Below are 18,759 nucleotides of genomic sequence, written 5' to 3' on the forward strand. Positions count from 1 at the left end.
TCGTGCCGTGCCCTTGCCCCGCCGCCGGCCCCGCCCAGAACGCCCCCTTCCCCGGTCCCACCCAGACCATGCCCCGCCCCCGCCCCGGATGTGAGGCCTATCCGGCTAAGCCCGGGGCTCGCAGGAAGCCGGAGACTGAGGGGTGGTGGCCGTGGTCAGGGACCAGGAGGACGGGATAGGCCCATCGATGCGGAGTCCCCAGCGGCTCCCTGAGCCCCTGGGTGTCTGGGCCGAGCCGAGCAGCTCGTGGGCTGGCGGCCTTCTGCCCTGCCTGAGGAAGGCGGCCGTGGCGGCGGCGCATGTCAGCGCGATCGGACTGAGCTTGTATTTGGGAATGCTAAGCCGGCTGGGGACCAGTGAGTACCACCCCACCGGGAAGGGGCGAGGCTGGGTAAATCCCCTTTCTCGGGGAGGGGCACTGGGGGTTGACAATGGTACCAAGTGTCAGGAGGTGGATTGTTTGGGGGATATTAATGGAGGGATGGGTAAAGGAAGGAGGGGAATCTGTTAGGATGTGAAATGAGGACTGGGCAACGTTATTAGAATGGGGTAGATGGAGCTTGTAGGTAGGTAGTGAAAGGCAAAGTAATATTGGGGGTGCTGAGTACCGAGGGCTCTGGAGATGGGGCAGTCAAATAGTAGGTATACATAATTGGGAAAGGTGCTGGAGATTAAATCAATTCTCACTGCTGTATCTAGTGTCTTTAATCAATATTTGGTATTACTTTCCAATATTCTTGCTCTTTGTAAAAACAGTGTCTGCAGTGTTTAATTAAGGATCACAATTATTATAGCAGAGGAGACTATTCACTATGTATAAGCTTGCCAGGGATAAGTCATTTGGTGCCAATCTCCCCAGCTCCCCGTAACCATAGGTCTAATTGCCCCACATTTGTTTTGAAGCATATTCTTTTAATAGCTACAGCCACCTTAACCTTAAAGAGGAGTTTGGGTTGCTGATCTGTTTGATTTATTTTAATTACCCCTATCATATTCTGCTGTTTCTGTAACTTTTTCAAGGTTATGGGGAGGCGATGGCCTAGTGGTATTATCACTGGACTGTTACTCCAGAGACCCAGATAATATTCTGGGAACCTGGGTTCAAATCCTGCCAAGGCAGATGTTGGAATTTGCTTCAATAAATATCTGGAATTAAGAATCTAATGATGACTGTGAATGCATTGTCAATTGTCGGAAAAACCCATCTGGTCCACCAATGTCCTTTAGGGAAGGAAATTGCCGTTCTTACCTGGTCTGGCCTACATGTGACTCCAGGCCTACAGCAATGTTGTTGACTCTTAACTGCCCTCTGGGCAATTAGGGGTGGACAATGAATCCTGGCTCTCCAGTGACTCCCTCATCCTGTGAATGAATAAAAAGAAAAGTTTTTCCCTGCCACTCAAACCTGCCTCATTGCCTTATTCTCTGCAAAAATGCAGAGTGCCACTATGGTTTAGGTAAAAAGTATGCCCTCTTCTCAAAATAGGTACAGTACCCAACTTATATATTGCTGTACTAATACTTGGCAAGTCAGAACACATGATCCACAATTATCAGCAGCACGAGTGTTTAAATTTATGGAATTGACAGAGAAAGAGGTCATTTGATCTGTGCTGGCTTCTACAAAACAATCCAGTGATCCCCATTCCTTCATTCTATTAGCCCTGTAGGTTTAATTACTATCGTAGAATCCCCACAATGTGGAAACAGGCCATTCCGCACAACAAGTCCACACCGACCCTCCAAAGAGCATCCCACCGAGACTCATTTCACTACCCTATAACTCTGCATTTCTCATGGCTAACCCACCTAACCGCCACATCCCTGAACACTACGGGCAATTTAGCATGGCCAGTCCACCCTAACCTGCACATCTTTGGACTGTCGGAGGAAATTGGAGCACACGGCGGAAATCCATGCAGACGCGGGGAGAACGTGCAAACTCCACACAGACAGTCGCCGGAGGTCGGAATCGAATCCGGGTCGCTGATGCTGTGAGGCAGCAGTGCTAACCCACTGAGCCACCGTGCAAGTTACAATTCAAGTTACTTTTTTTTTAGTACGTTCATGGAATGTGTGCTTCACTGGCTGGGCCAGCACTTGCTCCCCATCCCTAGTTGACCTTAAGGTGGTGCTGAGCTGCATTCTTGAACTGCTGCAATGCATTCTGTGTAGGAATGTGTACAATGCTGTTCGGGGGTGGAGTTCCAGGATTTTGCTTCCGTATCTGAGATGTTGCAAATAGTGTTAAACATCGTGTAATCATCAGCAAACATCCACATTTCTGACCATTGATGTAATAAATGACATGTCTTTGAGGAACTCCAGTAGGCATGTCCTGGAGCTGAAATGGCTGTTCTTTAACCCTCATCCTTTAATAGTTACAACCATCTTTTTTTGTGCTAAGTGTAACTGCAACAGCAGAGTCTGAGTTTCCTCCCAAATCCCATTGTCATTTTGGCTAGAGGAACAAGACCTCATTTCCCATTGGGTGTTTTAAAGTCTCTGGGACACCCACCCCACACGCACACGAATACCACTTGCAGGTTTCTCTCCAAGCTAGGGTCCATGCTGACTCAGAACTATATTGCTGTTCTTTCACCATTTGGGACAAAGTCCTGGAGCTCCCTTCCTAATAGATCTGTGGATTGCAGCACTCAAGAAGGCAGCTCACCATAACCACCTCCAGGGCAATTACAAGTCAGTAATATATCTATCATTGCCTACTTGTGTCCATATTCTGGCATGAATTAAAACAAAAATCTTAGAAATCTGAAACCCTCCTCTTTTATGTCCTGCTTTGAATTGGTATATGGAAAAGACATGAATAGAGAAGAAGGGATGTGGTAGAGGCAGTGAAGATTTAGAAGGAAGGGACTGAGCATAAAGCTTCACCTTCCCCTACTAGCTGCAGTGTGGGTTACATACAAATTAAAATGTTCTTCCAATGTGATACTTCACAAACTGAAAGCATGTTCCTACTTCTCAGTGACTTCTCATGAGTCATTTTTGTGGCACTCCCAGATAATGGAGAGTGTTATATGTGCATTCTTCTGTCTGCAAAAGCTAGACTTTTGCTACACAGGCGTAAGGTAGATAAAGAGAACACATTTGCTGTCAGCTGATTCAATCTCAGCTTCTACCTCCTTTTCTGGTGCTGGTCACTGTGCCTAGAGCAGTACAGTACTGACTACTGACTTCATTAAGTTGGTGGTGTGATGGTTGTGTCGCTGGCCAATAATTCAGAGGCCCAAGTTAATGCACTGGCTCAAATTCCACCAAAGCGGCTAGAAACTCTGATAGTGACTGTAAAACTACCATTTATTTTGTAAAAACCCTTCTGGTTCACTCATTTCCCTTAGGAAGGGTAATCTGCTGCCCTTACCCAGTCTGATCCTACGTGTGTCTCCAGACCACAGCAATGTGGTTTGCTCTTAACTGCCCTCTGGAAGTGGGCTGAGTAAGATACTCAGTTCAAGGGCAATTAGGACTAGGCAACAAATGCTGAAAGAATAGAGAATCACAGAATAGCATCTGGTGCTGAAGCGGTGCCTATTACGACATGTCAATAAGTACTATATTATTCTGGATTGTCTCAGTGCTACACTTGTGAATCTGAATATTTGCTCTTTTCCAGGTCGTTTCTCTTGGCACCCAGCTTGCATGACTCTCGCTGTAAGTGTTACGCTTTGTGGCCTGCAGATAATTTGAAATAGAAATATTCCAGTGCACTGGATAAAGAAAAGAGAATCTATTGATTAATTTATGAATTTATTTTGCATGCAGTCATCACTGCAAGCAGATCTTAAATTTCTGTCTGTAGGGGCGTCATTGAGGTCTACAACACTGGTGTCCCAGAGTTTTTGGATCACTTGTGAAATTTCAATCCTGTCTCCAGCCTGAGTTGATAACTTCAAAGATCTTACTGTTTGGTTTTAATTTTGCTCTCTCCCCCAGTGAGGTAATGACAGCACTCCCTTTCCAAACCAAACCAGGTACTCCATTCTAATTAGGCAGACCTTAAAATGAGTATAAACAGACCACTGTTACATGTGTTTGAAGGTCAAGAGTGCAGACCTTGGGGCTTGCTGCTTGTGAACCCCTAGAGATGTGGAATTACTCTTAAAACAAATACTGAATCCTGTACACTGCATAAGCAAAATGCAACATTATTGAAGCAATATGTCTTTTAGTGAGAGAGGCCAAAAAGCAAGCTATCTAGTGAAAGAAAATTTTGCCACAGTGATTTTTAAAAATTCGTCTGTCTGCATATGCTTTGTGCCAGCTGTTCTCGTATCAGTTTTAACGTCCATATTCATAATGGTGCGTTCACATTCTCCTCAACTCTCAAGGTGCTGACGTTGCCACTGTGAGTAGTAGGATGTAACACTCTCACGGCAAGTGTGGGTGTAAATTTATAATTGAAGCAGCATAAGTCAAGAATGTTTGACCAAGGTTTTTGTCACCTGGTCCTAATTTGTGCCTCTATGTTAAATAGATTTGGTAACATTCCTGTAAAGGGCTTTGGGACATTTTCACTGCATCAAAGAAATCATGTAAATGATATAAATTATTGTTGTTGATTCTGCATGTGCAACCCTATAAGAGAAGCAAAACTTGAGAATGGGAAGCACGATGGTCATGCTAAATAACAGGTCAAGTAGATTAGCCATGGGAAATGCAGGGCTACAGGGATAGGATAGGGGCTGGGGCTGGGTGGGACACTCTTCAGAGGGTTGGTGAGGACTCGATGGGCTGAATAGCCTGCTTCCACAGTGTAGAGATTCTATGAACTGCATATGCTGGAAATCTGAAATAGAAACAGAAATTGCTGGAAAATCTTAGCAAGTCTGGCAGCATCTGTGGAGAGAAATCAGAGCTAACGTTTCAGGTCCAGTGTCCCTTGTTCAGAACCACAAGAGATGGACTATTTTAAAATTTTTGTAAAAGGGCACAATGCGATGATACTGACGGTTGGGACAGCAGCAGTCTGTCTAAAAAGCCTTGTTTAATTCAGACCGTGGGAGAAAGCTGGGAATTGGTAAATTCGTCCTCTGCTGATTGGAAAGAAATGGGTGGATTTGTGGCTCAATTTCTCTGTCCTTTACTGCAAGAGGATTAAATTACAAGGACAAAAAGATCTTGTTACATTTGTGTGGGGTTTTGGTGAAACTCAGCCAGGGTACAACATGCAACTTTGGTCTCCATATCAAAGGAAGAATATGTTTGCATTGAAGGCAGCGCAGCAAAGGTTTACTGCATTGTTGTCTGGATGATGAGCTGAGTAAATTGGTTCTCTACTCTTTGGTGTTTAAAAGAATGAAGTAATGTTACTGAAATTGGATGTTGACTGGACTCAACAAGGTTGACACTTGGGTTGCAGCTCCTTTCTGGGGAATTTAGAACACGGGGGCATCATCTTAGGATAAGCCATTCAGAACTGACATGAGAAATTTCTTCACTCAAATTAATCTTTGGAATTATCCCCACACATTATGAATAATCTGTTCATATTTAAGGCTGAAATGAATTAGTTTTTGGTGCCTCGGAGAATCAAGCGTTATGAGGAACAGGCAGGAGATCAGCTGTGATTGTATCAAATGGGATTGAACAGGCTCCAGGAACTGTACACCTTTATTCCTGATGTTCTTATCATTGCTCAGGCTAATTTGGTATGTGAAGTGCTTTAACACATTTCCTTGATGCACACATGAGCTACATTTATAGGATGCAAATGCTGTATTCTAGCATGAATTTCAAAAGAACATTTTGCCCAAATGTTATCCTAGATTTAGTAGAGCTGATATTCCCCAAAAGAAAAGCCACCTCTCACATCAGCCTTACTAGTTTTCCATGGATGCTCTTTCAAGTTACAGCTACTTGTGTGAAAGATGTGCACTGAAAGTATGAACTGGTATGACTCACGCACTGTCTATACTGGAAATCTTGCTTTTGTTTCTTGGGACAGTGACTCTGTATGCCATGTTTTCCAGCTACCACTGAATGTTTCTCTCTACAAATATGCATGGACTTCAGTAGAGCAGGGTGTCTGGAGTACAAGCAAGCAGCTTTCTGCTTATTGGATTGCACAGACTAAACGTATACTGGTTTGATAAAGTTGTAAATCATGGATTTGTGACATAGTGAAAGTTGGGTCTTTCACATAATACAGAGTTGTGTTTATGTTGTCAGTTGTTTCCCTGGGTCAGATTGATGGGATGTGTAGGCACAGAACATTCTTCGAAGAGGTGGCGTGATTCCCTGCTTTCAAAGGGAAGCATGCATCAGTTGCTGTTTATGTAAGGAGGTGTGAAATCATGTCTTTTGGAGGTGGTCACAGTTGTGATAACCATGGAAAGTTGTGGATTGTAAATCTCTTGAACTGATGCGGTGGCACCAGTCCTAGCAGTGCTCTATTGAACTAACAGTGAACATAAATTCAGAACACAGGCCACTCTGTCACTTTGCAGCAGCTATGACAGCTGTGGCACAGTGGGAAATCAGGTTACTTCATGGCCTCTACAAGAGCAGGGAAGAACTAAGATCAGTCAGGGGAAGGAATCTTAATTACTAGGGTTTTAAAATTTATTTCGTAAGATTGGATGATGAAAAGCTCAGTTTGTGTTGCACGTTCAGGTCATTAGAGGCTGCAATAGTAAGCAGTGTGCAAGTTTGCTTTGAAAACTAAGGTGTTAAAATCCTCTTCCTCACTCTGTAGTTGTTGTTGGCATGTGGAAAGCATTTACTGTTTCTGCACATAAGAAATAGCCAAGGATCTGTGTGATCCTTGTTGGGTTATGGCAAAGTGCACGTAGACTAGGTCCAATTATCACTTGAGGCCAATCTGATCCAGTTTTGGAACTATCAGTGATTCCTGTGAGAAATGTGCAATTTGTGGGTATTGGTTAAGGGCAGGATCAGTCCCACCAGTGATTGCCTGGAGATGAGTTCATAGAATCCCCCCACTTGGCCCATCGAGTGCACACTGATCCTCTGAAGAGCATCCCATTCAGACCCACTCCCCACCGCAACCCTGTAACCCTGCATTTCCTACGGCTAATTCATCTAACCTGCACATCCCTGGACACAATGGGCAATTTAGCACAGCCAGTCCACCTAATCTGCACATCCTTGGACCGTGGGAGGAAACCATAGCACCTGGAGGAAACCCACACAGACACACGGAGAATGTGCAAACTCCACACAGTCACCTGAGGGTGTAATCCAACCTGGGTCCCTGGTGCTGTCAGGCAGCAGTGCTAACCACTGAGCCATCATATTGCCTAACATTGGCTACTGACAGCATTACGTGGGCTAGCACATGACAAATAGCCATTTATCCAAAATACCAGAGGCTGGAGGTGCTGTTTAGCACAACTGCATTATGTGGGTGTTTGCTGTTGATTTTTTAAATTGGTATTTAAATGACAGGCGCTTGAACTTATTGTACCTTTAACATTGCAAAGCCCCATCCCAAAACACTTCTCAAAAGTGTTATCAAACAGGATTCGACAGATTGAGTTTTAGGTTAGATAACCAGAAGCAATGCCAGATTTAGGGTTTTAAGAGAGTGAGGTTTAGGGTGTGAATATAGGATTTTGCGGATCTTGGCAGTTGAAAGCATGGCAGTCAGTAGTGGAGTGCTGAAGATCAGGGATGCTGAAAGGATAAGAATTACAGCAACAGAGCATCAGTCTAATGCTATAGCACCCTGACTTCAGGGTAGAGTTGAAGTTGATTTCATTGAGAGTGTGCCTGTTTTGTTTTTCCAGGTCTGTTTTTGTATGACTGAGGCCATTCTGACATTCTCGCTGGACAGTTCACCTTTCTTCTTTTGTTCGATTAAAGCCAAGGTACGAATTCATTGGATGATGCAAGTCTTTGCCGCCATCTTTGGCTCAGTCGGTCTTATCTTCATAGTCTCCAGCAAGAATATCTCCGAGTCCCTGCACCTGACCTCATGGCACAGCTTCCTTGGGCTAGGGACTGTGATTGCAGTCAGTGGCCAGCTGCTGTGTGGACTCTGCCTCTTGTTTCCACAGTTAATTAACACGTACTCCGTGGCCCGGCTGCGGCTTTATCACGCCACATGTGGCCTGGTGACATATCTGATGGCCACAGCTACAGTGGTACTGGGTCTGTGTTCTGATTGGTTCAAATCCCAGGTTAATGGGGTTTTGTGGTACTTTTGTTTGATTGTACCAGTAATTCCAGCTCTCGTCATCATGAACCAAATCAACAATGGCTACCTCTCCAAGAAGAAAATAGAGATTTAATGTGTCACTGTTAACAGTAATTGCCACATGCAGTGTGGACTACAACTTTCAATTATACCAAATAAGAAGGAACCCGAAATCTGATGTGAAGTTGGCATGTTGGTCTGAGCAAATAACTTTCTCATTTGAACAAAACAAGCTTTAAAAACTTTTAGTACTGTCTTTTCTATTAACTATTGATTCCACACCTGGCTTAGTTGCAACTGGGAATAAATGCTGCTTTTGGCTAATTGCTCTCTTCCTGCTTGCTGCTCACTGTAGGCTCTGGTAATTGCAAGTCAAGTTGCTAATGGATGCAATTGATTTTAAGTTAAGGATCAGATGAATGTAAACAAGCACCTTTGTGTATTGCCATTCATGCATTGCTGCTGTGAATTTGGAGGGTGACTATATGTTTGATGTTTCTGGGCATCTTGAACACAATATATCACATGAGTTGCAAAACCTTGTAGGGCAGAGGAAGAGGGAATCTGTGGTCAGCTGGGTCCCTCTTTGCTGCACTGCACTGGCTGTCAAAATGTAACAAATATTATTTAAAATCACAAAGTGCAGCAACATATGTGGATTTATTTTATGTATTTGTATAACTGTTAAAAGTGAAAATGGAAATGCTATAACTATAGTTCTCTTATGATAAATAAGCAACGCTGCATCTCAAGTAATTAATTCTTTAAGTTGTTGCAATCTGTAGTTTCTGAATCTTTTCACCTCATTTAGAGCATCTTTACAGATATAATTAATCTTGTTCATCTTGTGAAATAATCAAATTGTTAAATTACACTCATAGAACTTTGTTCAGGTCTCTCTGCCCCTTTAGGTAATGAATAAGATTTGTGATTTGTTACTGTGGGACAATCCAATAATGTTATACACACTTGTTGTGCTGTGTGGGACTTTATTCTCTTGTAGCTCGGATTCTTTACAAATTTCAGGATTTTTAAAAAACGTAAGATTTATGGCTACAAGCAACCCAATAGAAACTTAACCTTAGACACTAGAATTAATTGAATTGTCAGGAGGAGTCATCGGCCATGATCTAAAGTAAGTTCCAGCTACAGTCCAGAAAGGGAGAGGGTGAGAGTAGTAAATTCGATCTAATTAAGGGATTTAGGGGGTTTATATGTAGAATAATGGATACTTAGGAGTAAGTTACGGATTGTAATATAATTGGCGTCGTACGTACTGCAACAAAAATCTGGAAGTGAGTTACAGATTGGATTGTCGGAGTTGAATGTGCAGTTCATACCACATTTAATTAAGTGAGTCAATAGCTGAGCAATAATCGTGTTTGCTGGAATTCATCAAGTCTTTAATTACAGAGATTAACATCTGTGGGTTGCTAAAATTACACAGACCGATGGTTTGGAGAGCGAGTGTATCACTACTCGAATTGAGAGATCCTTGTCATTATGGGAATCCCAGGTGCAGATAATGAATGGGATGACAGTCGCAACCCAGTTTCTGATGTGCCACAGCTCAGGGTTGATCCTAATTTCATTCCAGTGTGTTGGGCTGATCTAGAAAACGGGAATGTTGCAATTGTATGAGAAGGCATACATTTTCCTGAAATTTAAACTATGCAGTTAATTTCCTGGATTATCAGGAATTTTTACATTACTTCTCTTTTACTTTCTTACTTGAATATTTTATACTTAATTAGCTGTAAATGTTAAGTTGGTCCGGAAGGTTGCAGTGTGTTTTTTAAAGAAAAGGTCTGGATTCTAATCTAGCTTTAGTTGTATGGGAGTTGAATTTTGACTCTATTGTATGTGGCTCAGTAATTTCACCTTATGCATGATTGGAGATGGAGTCTGAGTTAATCATCATGCCAAGATCGTGCCCATTTTACTTTTCTGCATTTTAAAGATCTTTTATCCTGTGTGGTAGCTTTGTTCTCTTGCAGTGTCTATTTACTGGCACCAGAGGCTGTAGTTTCACAGTATTTTAAACAAGACTGGAATGTTACTTATAAGATGTTGTATGAAACTTTCTCACTTTGCCCCTACTTTGCATTCATTTAAAAATCAATGCAATCAAGTAATGATCCTTTATCTGATCTTAACACTTTCCAAATAACGGGGATGCTAGAAAAATCCACAGCCTAAAAATCATGTGCAGAAAATAAGCATGGTTTCAAGCAGTTGAATGCTTGTTTGAATATGGGGCAGATGTTACACTGTCAGTAGCAAAACCTTTGTTAGACTGTTTGATTGCTTTCTCTGCCATCGCCCTTCCCCATTAGCTAAAGGCCACATGACCTGTCCAGTCTGGTGTTTGCAATGGGACCTTATAATGCAATTGAAATGGTTGGCATGTTAAACAGGCAGATTTTTCTGTTGGTGGCTCATCCTGAGCTATATCCTCCAATAGTATTTTAATAAATAGCACCAGCTATTGTTTCTGCATCACTAACAAAGGTTTTCAACCTACTTTCTTTCAAGTTGGATCATCACTGAACAGTAAGGGTACTGTACATGTATAATGGACTCATGGTACACATTATCTTAATTTAAAGTCAGCTGGACCACTTATAAGTATCTATGTTAAGGATGATGGAGACAGACTAAGCACATAAATACCAATTTTTATAATGTGCAGTTTGCACACCAGGTTCTTTAATCAGGTTATTTCATATTGATTGCTGTGTGATTTCTGACATGAATCACTTCTTTAATGTGACACTAGCTTGTCAGGCAGGATTATGCAATGTACGCTTTCTGTTCAGTTTGTAAGGTGACGAGAATTAAAACTGAGATGGGTCATTCAGCCAACTATCAGTTCATCTACCATAGCCCCTAATGTCTACCCCCCCCCCCCTAATATACAGCTGGTTTGAACAGCCAATTGCACTGTAAATGTTTCCACAGTATCGCCTGCAGACCTTTAGCAATCTATTTCCAAGCTGACTTGAGCAGTATGATTTGAATATTAATGTAAAGTTCAAATTCTTCCCTCCTACTGGGTTTCCTGCTACCTCAGGATCCAGTGAGTCATTTGGATAATATCATTTAATCTATTTCAAGTCCTCTCTAAGATAAGAATTTCATCTTTTCAAAAATTTGCAGCCTGTCATTTTTCCAGCCACCTGTTTGTTCCTCGACACTGTCTTCAGTGAGCAGTTGAGTCATACAAAACAGGGAGGTAATTGGTTCAATCACCACATTGTGCAGAGTAGGCTGATTCCTGACTTGAACTGTGACGACGTGAAGTAACCACAGTCAGGCCAAGATTGTCATCCTTTGTTCCTGTCAAGTGACCCCACAGAGAGCCCATGTGCATGATGAAAGCATGTTAGATAATAGGGAATTGAAGTCAACTGTGATATCACTTGTGGTCAAATAGCCCACGTAAGCTGTAATCCTCAATTTCGAAGTTCCATGAGGAATATAGACTGGATGTTCGCAACTATTTTATCCAAAATCAGTACCTTGGATCCCTTGTAAATGTGTGGTCCTAGCTTGTTTAGGAATGAAATCAGTTAGCACAGTTTCACACACAGGATAGTGGAAATTTGCAATACCTTCCTCCAAAAACCTATGGGTGGTCATGGGCACTAAGATCGACGGAATTTTGTTAGGGCAAGGATGTATGAAAGCACTTCCTACCATTTTTAAATTAAATGACAAGGACCAATTTATAGAGTCCGATCTATTGAAGATAGACAACATGTCTGCCAGTTTCACTGAGTATTTTAACCTAAATGATCTAATTTATAAGTAATAAAAACTTACTTTATTTTTGAAATAGAAAGGTATCAGAATTTAATTCTTGTTTGGGGAGAATATTAATTGTTTTCATGTACTAAAAATGGCTCTTCATTTGATTTGATTGTGCATGTAAACTGTACAGTTATTATGGTATGTCCTCTGAAATCTGTTACTTCATGAACTGATGGCTTTTTACCATTAATGGGATGTGAGCATTGCTAACAATATCAGTGTGAGTTGCCTTTTAAGGCACTAAATCAGTTCAGCGCTATCACAAGTGTATGGATTTGCATTCTTCCTTTTGAAACATGAAAATTGACTGAAACTCTTTGCTACTGATATGGTCAGCATTTGAGTTAATTATCTATAAATGATTACAATAACACATTTTGCTTGTGCAGCATGAGGAGTGGGATCCATTGGCTCCTTGGGTCTGTTTCATATACAATTGGATGCTTCAAAGTGTACTGTATAAATGGGGCAGGGAACAGACAGTCACCCAGCCACTGCACTGCGTCTCACCCCAAAAAACAGTAATAACATTAATGAATTATGTTTAGTTCTGTCAGATTCCCTTTGAGTGTTTTAAAATTAATCCTTTCAGCTGGTGCCATTGATTGATAACACTTATTATCTTGGTGTTTGTCGTGATTCGGGAGGAGATGGTGCAATCTTAACAATGTTGTGATTGTCATGTAGTCTGCAGCCTTGGAACAAATAGAATACATTTTCCCTATTTTTAATTAGCTATATCTATATTGTTAGAGAATGGAATCATGTTTAAATTATAATGTTGTGTATAATATTGCCTTAAAGAATGATTTTTATCTCTGACTTTGTGTCATGCTACAGTCTGTAGTGTTAGATTCTGATATCACTTTCTCCCTGTTGTTTGGACATTGCGTAAGCACATTTAAATGCACTGAGACCTGGAGCACAATTAAATCAACAATTGATTACAACTTTTAAAATAATTAGAATTTTTTTTTCAGGAAAGTTAGTGACTTCAAGGAGAGGAAGGTAGAAAATCAGGACAAGGGAATGACAAAATATTCTGAGTAAACTTAACTGTCACACCTTAGTTAGCCACCTGATATATTTAACATATTTAAATGTCTCTGAAATGCAGAATTATTTTTTGTAAACAACAAAGAACAGTACAGCACGCGAACAGGCCTTTCAGCCCACCAAGCCTGCGCCGTCACTTGATACCTTTTTTAGACTAAAAACCTTTTGCTTCCATGCAGTCCATATCCCTGTATCCTTTGTGAATTTGTGTATCTGTGCAGGTACCTCTTAAACATTATGCTGTACCTGCTTCTATCACCTCCCGTGGCAGCACATTCCAAGCACTTATCACCCTCTGTATAAATAAAAACTTGCCACTCACATCCGCTTTAAATTTTTCGCCTTTTACCTTAATCCTATTCCCCCTTGTAACTGACATGTCTACCCTGGGAAAAACTCTCCAATTATCCTTTGTATCCATGTGTCTCATAATTTTGTAAACTCTATCAGTCCGCCCCCTCAGCCTCCAAACTTCAAGTGAAAACAAATGAGTTTGTCTAATCTCGCTTTAAAGCTAATGCCTTCCAATCTAGGTAACATCCTGTTAAATCTTTATTATACTCTTTCCGATGCCTCCACATCTTTTTGGTAGCGGGGGGGGGGCGAGCAGATCTGGATGCGGTATTCCAACTGTGACCTAACTAAAGTCCTATGCAGCTGCAACATGACTTGTTAATATTTACACTCTGTGCCCTGACCAATGAATTCAAATATGCCATATGCCTTCTTGACCACCTTATCCACTTGTGTTTCCATTTTAAGGGAATTGTGGGCCTAGATCCCTCTAAATATTGACGCTTCTAAGGGTTCTGCCATTTACTGTATACCGCTTTTCAGCATTATACCTTTCAAAGCGTATCACCTCGCATTTGTCCGGATTAAATTCCACCTGCCATTTCTCTGCCCAAGTCTCCAGCCTTTCTAAATCTTGCTGTATCCTCTGGCATTCCTCCTCGCTGTCTACAACTCCCTAACATTTCTCTCATCTGCAAACTTATTAAACAGACCACCTACATTCTACTCCAAATCATTTATATATGTATGTTACAAACAGCAGAGTCCCAGCACTGATCCCTGTGGAACACCACTCATCACAGATCTCCAGTTGGAAAAATACCCTTCCACTGCTATTCTGTCTGCTATGACTAACTCAGTTCTGTATCCAAGTGATCGTGAATCCCATGTGACTTCACCTTCTGTATTAGCCTGCCATGTGGAACGTTGTCAAAGGCCTTGCTAAAGTCCATGTTAACAATATCCACTGCTCTGCCCTCCTAATCATGTTCGTCACTTTCTCAAAAAACTTAATCAAGTTTGTGAGACATGACCTCCCCCGCGCAAAACCATGCTGCCTATTGCTAATAAGTTCATATTTTACCAAATGTGAATCAACCCTGTCCCTAAGAATCTTCTCCAGTAATTTCCCTGCTTCTGACATAAGGCTTACCTGCCTGTAATTTCTTCAATTATCCCTGTTGCCTTTCTTAAACAAAGGAACAACTTTGGCTATTCTCCAGTCCTCTGGGACCTCATCTGTGACTAAAGAGGATACAAAGATTTTGTCAAGGCCCTGTAAATTTCTACTGTCAGTATTCTGTGATATATCTAATCAGGTCCTGAGGATTAGTCATCCTTATTGCTTTTCAAAACACCCATCACCTCTTCCTGTTTTATTTCAACTTGCCCTAGAAGACCAACATACCCCTCTCTAGGTGCACCATCCACCATGTCCTTCTCTGGGAATACTGATGCAAAGTATTCACCCACATACTTCACATACACTCATTCTCGCTCACTCATTTCTCCTTTTGTCCATGAATGGACCTGCCCTTTCCCTAGCTACACTCTTGGTCCTTATGTATGTAAGTTTGTGTGTGTGTGTGGTATATACATATATTAAAAAAAAACATTTCTTAGGATTTTCCTTAATCCTGTTTGCCAAGGTCATTTCATGCATATGTGCAGTGGTTCACTGCATTAAGTATGTTTTACATTCCTGTACAACCTCAAGCCACTGAAAATAGGGACATACTGAAATAAAAACTCAATACAGCAATTACGCTGCAGGCAACATTCATGACAATCAAGTTAACATTTTAATCATCAACCTAAAATGTTAACTCTCTCTTCAAAGATGCTTCCTGGCCTGCTGAGAATTTCAAGCATTTCCTGTTTTATTCAGGCATGCGAGGCAATGGCTGTTAATCCAAAGACTCAGGTAATGTCCTGGGAACACAAGTTTGAATTCTGAAATGGCAGATGGTGAAATTTGAATTGAATAAATGAAATTGAGCGTCTAATGATGACCATGAATCCATTGTTGATTGTTGGAAAAGCCCATGTAGTTCACTAATGTCCTTTAGGAAGGAAACTGCCATCCTTGCGTGATCTGGCCTGTGGACCCACAGCAATGTGATTGACTCTCAATTGCCATCTGGGCAATAAGTGCTGGCCTAGCTAGCATTGCCCTCATCCTGTGAATGAATAAAAAAAAACTGCTGATTTTCTGAAAAACTAAGTTAGGAAATGGCATCCACTGATGTGTTGAACACGAGATCTTGGAATAGGCAATTCAGGCTCCCAAACCTGCTCACTGGATGCAATAAACCCTTTGTACTTTTCACTGCCAGTCAAAACTTCGGCTGTACATTCAACTTGATTGTGTGACTTGGCTAACGTTGTTTTCACTCTTTGTGCATACCATGATGGTGATGACCATTTGGCACAAGTATAAAATCTTGGAATTCAATTGCCTAAAGCATTAAGGGTCCACCTACAGCTAATACAGAGCCTATGTAGTGTATAGACTTGCTTTGTTGAATAGGCTCTTACTGTGCTGCAAGTTCTCAACATCATGAAATAGGAGTGAGTGTAGGCCATTCAGTCAAGTATACTCTACCATTCAGTGAGATTATGGTAGAACTGATTTGTAGGTTTAACCACTTTTTTGCCTTCACTCCCCTGTTGATCAAAAATATAACTGTCTGGAATACATTCGGCAACCTAGCCTCCACTGCTGTTGATAGAAGAGAATTCCAAAGGCCCATGATGCTCTGAATGAAGAGATTACTCTTCATCTTTGTCTTGAGGAGTTTCCCATTTATTTTTAAACTCTGCCCCCAGTTCTAGATTCTCCAACACCAGGAAACATTATCTCAGTATTTACCCTGTCAAGAACTCTCAGAATCTTGAATAACTGTGTCTACTAATCTGTGTATAGGCCTAATCTGCTCAAACTTTCCTCAGAACAACTCCATCATCCCAGGAATCAGCCTAATTAGTCTTCTCTGAAATGTTTCCAATGCAAGTATATATCTCTTTTCGTGTGTGCTGTGGTGCACTGGTAGTGTCATTACCTCTGAGTCAGGAGGCCCCAGATTCAAGTCCCACCTGCTTCAGACATGTGAGATATCATACCTGAACGGGTTGGTTAGAAATAGCTATACCTCAAGTAAGGAGACCAAATGTTTTAACAAAGATCTGTAGCTCAGGTTGTGGTTGGAGCTGTTGGTCGGTTCGCCGAGCTGACTGGTTTTTGTGCAAACATTTCGTCTCCCTTCTAGGTGATATCTTCAGTGCTGTTGTTCTGTCCTGCTCCGAATTTGTATGGTCTGGTCTGTCATGATGGGCAGTCTTGGTTCCAGTTTTGTACTGTAGTGGTATGTATGCATGGTATTTTGTATATCATGTGCAGCAACTGCAAAAAATACTACATAGGACAGATGGGCAGGAAACTTACCAGGACACATGGAAGCCAACTCGCAGCAAAACGGCACAACCGACTCTCCCTCGTTTCAATACACTCCAACATAGAAGGACATCAGTTTAACTGGGACAAAGTTACAGTACCAGGACAAACAAAACAAAGACAAGCATGAGAATTCCTGGAGGCCTGATTTTCAACCACCGGTGCGATAAGCATGTTGAAATAGACCCCATCTACACACCAAAGTGGACGACTTCTTATTTCCCTACATTAGGCACAAAATTGGCAGTTTGACTATTGTCACTACATCCCTTTGCAGACTCTTCAACTCCTCAATTTGCTTTCCTACCAAACTTTATCATCAAAATTGGCTACAATAATATCAGTCCCTTCATCTAAGTCATTAATATAGATTGCAAATCATTTGATATGTGTAATAATGGACCACAGAATGTCAGAGATATTGATTGACTCAGTTGATGCAGTTAGAAGGAGTTGCATGTTGAGAGTAGGAATTGAGAAGTATCAGTAGAGCTGTCAGATTCCTATAGTTTGCAGTGTGGCTAAAGTGCTCGGAGAGAAATGCATGATTGATGTATCATGCACAGAGTCAGAAGTGTCAGCTTTCAGGATGACTTGTCTTTCCCACAATGCCTTGCTTTGCCTCAGGAAATCCTAAAGCATTTTATAGGCAACAGAATATTTCAAATGTAGTTACTTGTAGGGAAATATAGCTGCCAATGTATAAGCAGCAAGAGAACGACTAGTTGTGATCCCTCAACCAATATCATTAAAACATGAGTATTGGCCAAAGATGCTGGAGAATTCCTCGTGTCCACTCATCTGAAAGGCCTCAACTGCACTGAACGTCAGCCCAAATTATAGGCTCAAGTCTCTGGAGTGAGACCTTGTACTTCGTACATAAGCCCACTGAATCATTCCTGACACAGTCAGCCGCCTGCTATTCCAAAAGATTACTAGGGCCTTTTAATGAATCTGGTTAAAATTTAAACTGGGTCTTCCTAGGGGTTCTTGGGCATCATTATGACTGCAGTGTGTTATGTGTTCTATCATTACATTTAGCCTTCAGTGCGATATAGTTCTAAGTCAAGGTGATGTGTAGCTTGAAGGCAACTTGCTTTAGAGATTAAGTGTCTTAATTATTTTAAAATGCGGCACATACTACCGTTGAAGTCAATCTTGTACATAGCAAGGTCCTACAAATGTCATCAGAAACCAGTGGCCTAAGTAGGATTTCTTGATGGTGTTGGCTGAGCCAAGACTTCCTCACCCGATTCAGATGATGCCATTGGGCCCTGCAATCTACTGCATCTGATATGCTTGTAGAAGGTCTCATTTGTTTAACATCATGCCTGACACAACTTTCCTTGACAATGAGTTGGAGTGAGTGCCTCGATGTATGTCCTGCTGATTATAACCTAGAAGTGTTGGATGTGGTTTGATTATTTTGTTTTTGAATTGTCTGTTGGCTTCTGATGGGCTTTTAAACTTTGTTACAGGTTTCCACAACTCCAATCTATTGAATAGTATAACTTGTTTATGTTGTACAACTGTATTGAAATAAAATTGCAGTAAAGCTATTAATTAAAAGAATTGAATGATTGTATTTTGCACCATCCTTTAAAATGTGCTATTTTAATAAAGGATATCTTGGTTTATTGAATTTCACAGAAGTCTTTCTATTTGAATACTTTTCTTCCAGCTTCACAAAAAGGGTCACCGATGTCAGGCTCTAAGTGTCAATTCTGCCAATGTTCAGGGGTTCAAGAAAAAGTCACCTCATGAACATAAGCTGGCAGCAACAAGGGCACATGTGAGATGCAGAAAGATTACTTTAGTACAAAAACCAAGGCTGACTTGCCAGCGCAGTCATGAGGGAATGGCAGTGTTACAAGTGCTGTCTTTCTGATGAGATGCTTAACTGAGGTTCTGTCAAAGAAGTCCCAGGGACATCTCCTACTGTCCCTGTGGAAATTTATCA

The 18,759-nt window shown here is 41.4% G+C and overlaps 1 protein-coding gene across 3 annotated transcripts; it reads left to right on the forward strand.

The window, feature by feature from the left end:
- Window positions 1–50: 50 nt before the first annotated feature.
- Window positions 51–18,446, forward strand: LOC109918100 (probable transmembrane reductase CYB561D1). 3 transcript variants are annotated; one of them, XM_020517997.2, is made up of 3 exons: window positions 51–356; window positions 3,638–3,675; window positions 7,773–18,446. In XM_020517997.2, the coding sequence occupies exons 1-3, from the start codon at window positions 188–190 to the stop codon at window positions 8,274–8,276; spliced, it is 711 nt and encodes a 236-aa protein (XP_020373586.1). In that variant the 5' UTR covers window positions 51–187; the 3' UTR covers window positions 8,277–18,446. The 3 variants fall into 3 exon arrangements, with proteins under 3 accessions (XP_020373586.1, XP_048467863.1, XP_048467862.1); XM_048611905.1 differs by having other exon boundaries at window positions 309–391; XM_048611906.1 differs by lacking the exon at window positions 3,638–3,675 and having other exon boundaries at window positions 243–356.
- Window positions 18,447–18,759: the final 313 nt, after the last annotated feature.

The sequence above is a fragment of the Rhincodon typus genome, chromosome 25, assembly GCF_021869965.1.
Source record: "Rhincodon typus isolate 14 chromosome 25, sRhiTyp1.1, whole genome shotgun sequence".
NCBI lineage: Eukaryota > Metazoa > Chordata > Chondrichthyes > Orectolobiformes > Rhincodontidae > Rhincodon > Rhincodon typus.

Coding starts and splice junctions, on each gene's coding strand:
- LOC109918100 (XM_020517997.2), top strand. CDS start 188: ATGCGGAGTCCCCAGCGGCTCCCTGAGCCCCTGGGTGTCTGGGCCGAG. Junction 357..3,637: donor GCTAAGCCGGCTGGGGACCA/GTGAGTACCACC, acceptor GCTCTTTTCCAG/GTCGTTTCTCTTGGCACCCA. Junction 3,676..7,772: donor CAGCTTGCATGACTCTCGCT/GTAAGTGTTACG, acceptor TTGTTTTTCCAG/GTCTGTTTTTGTATGACTGA.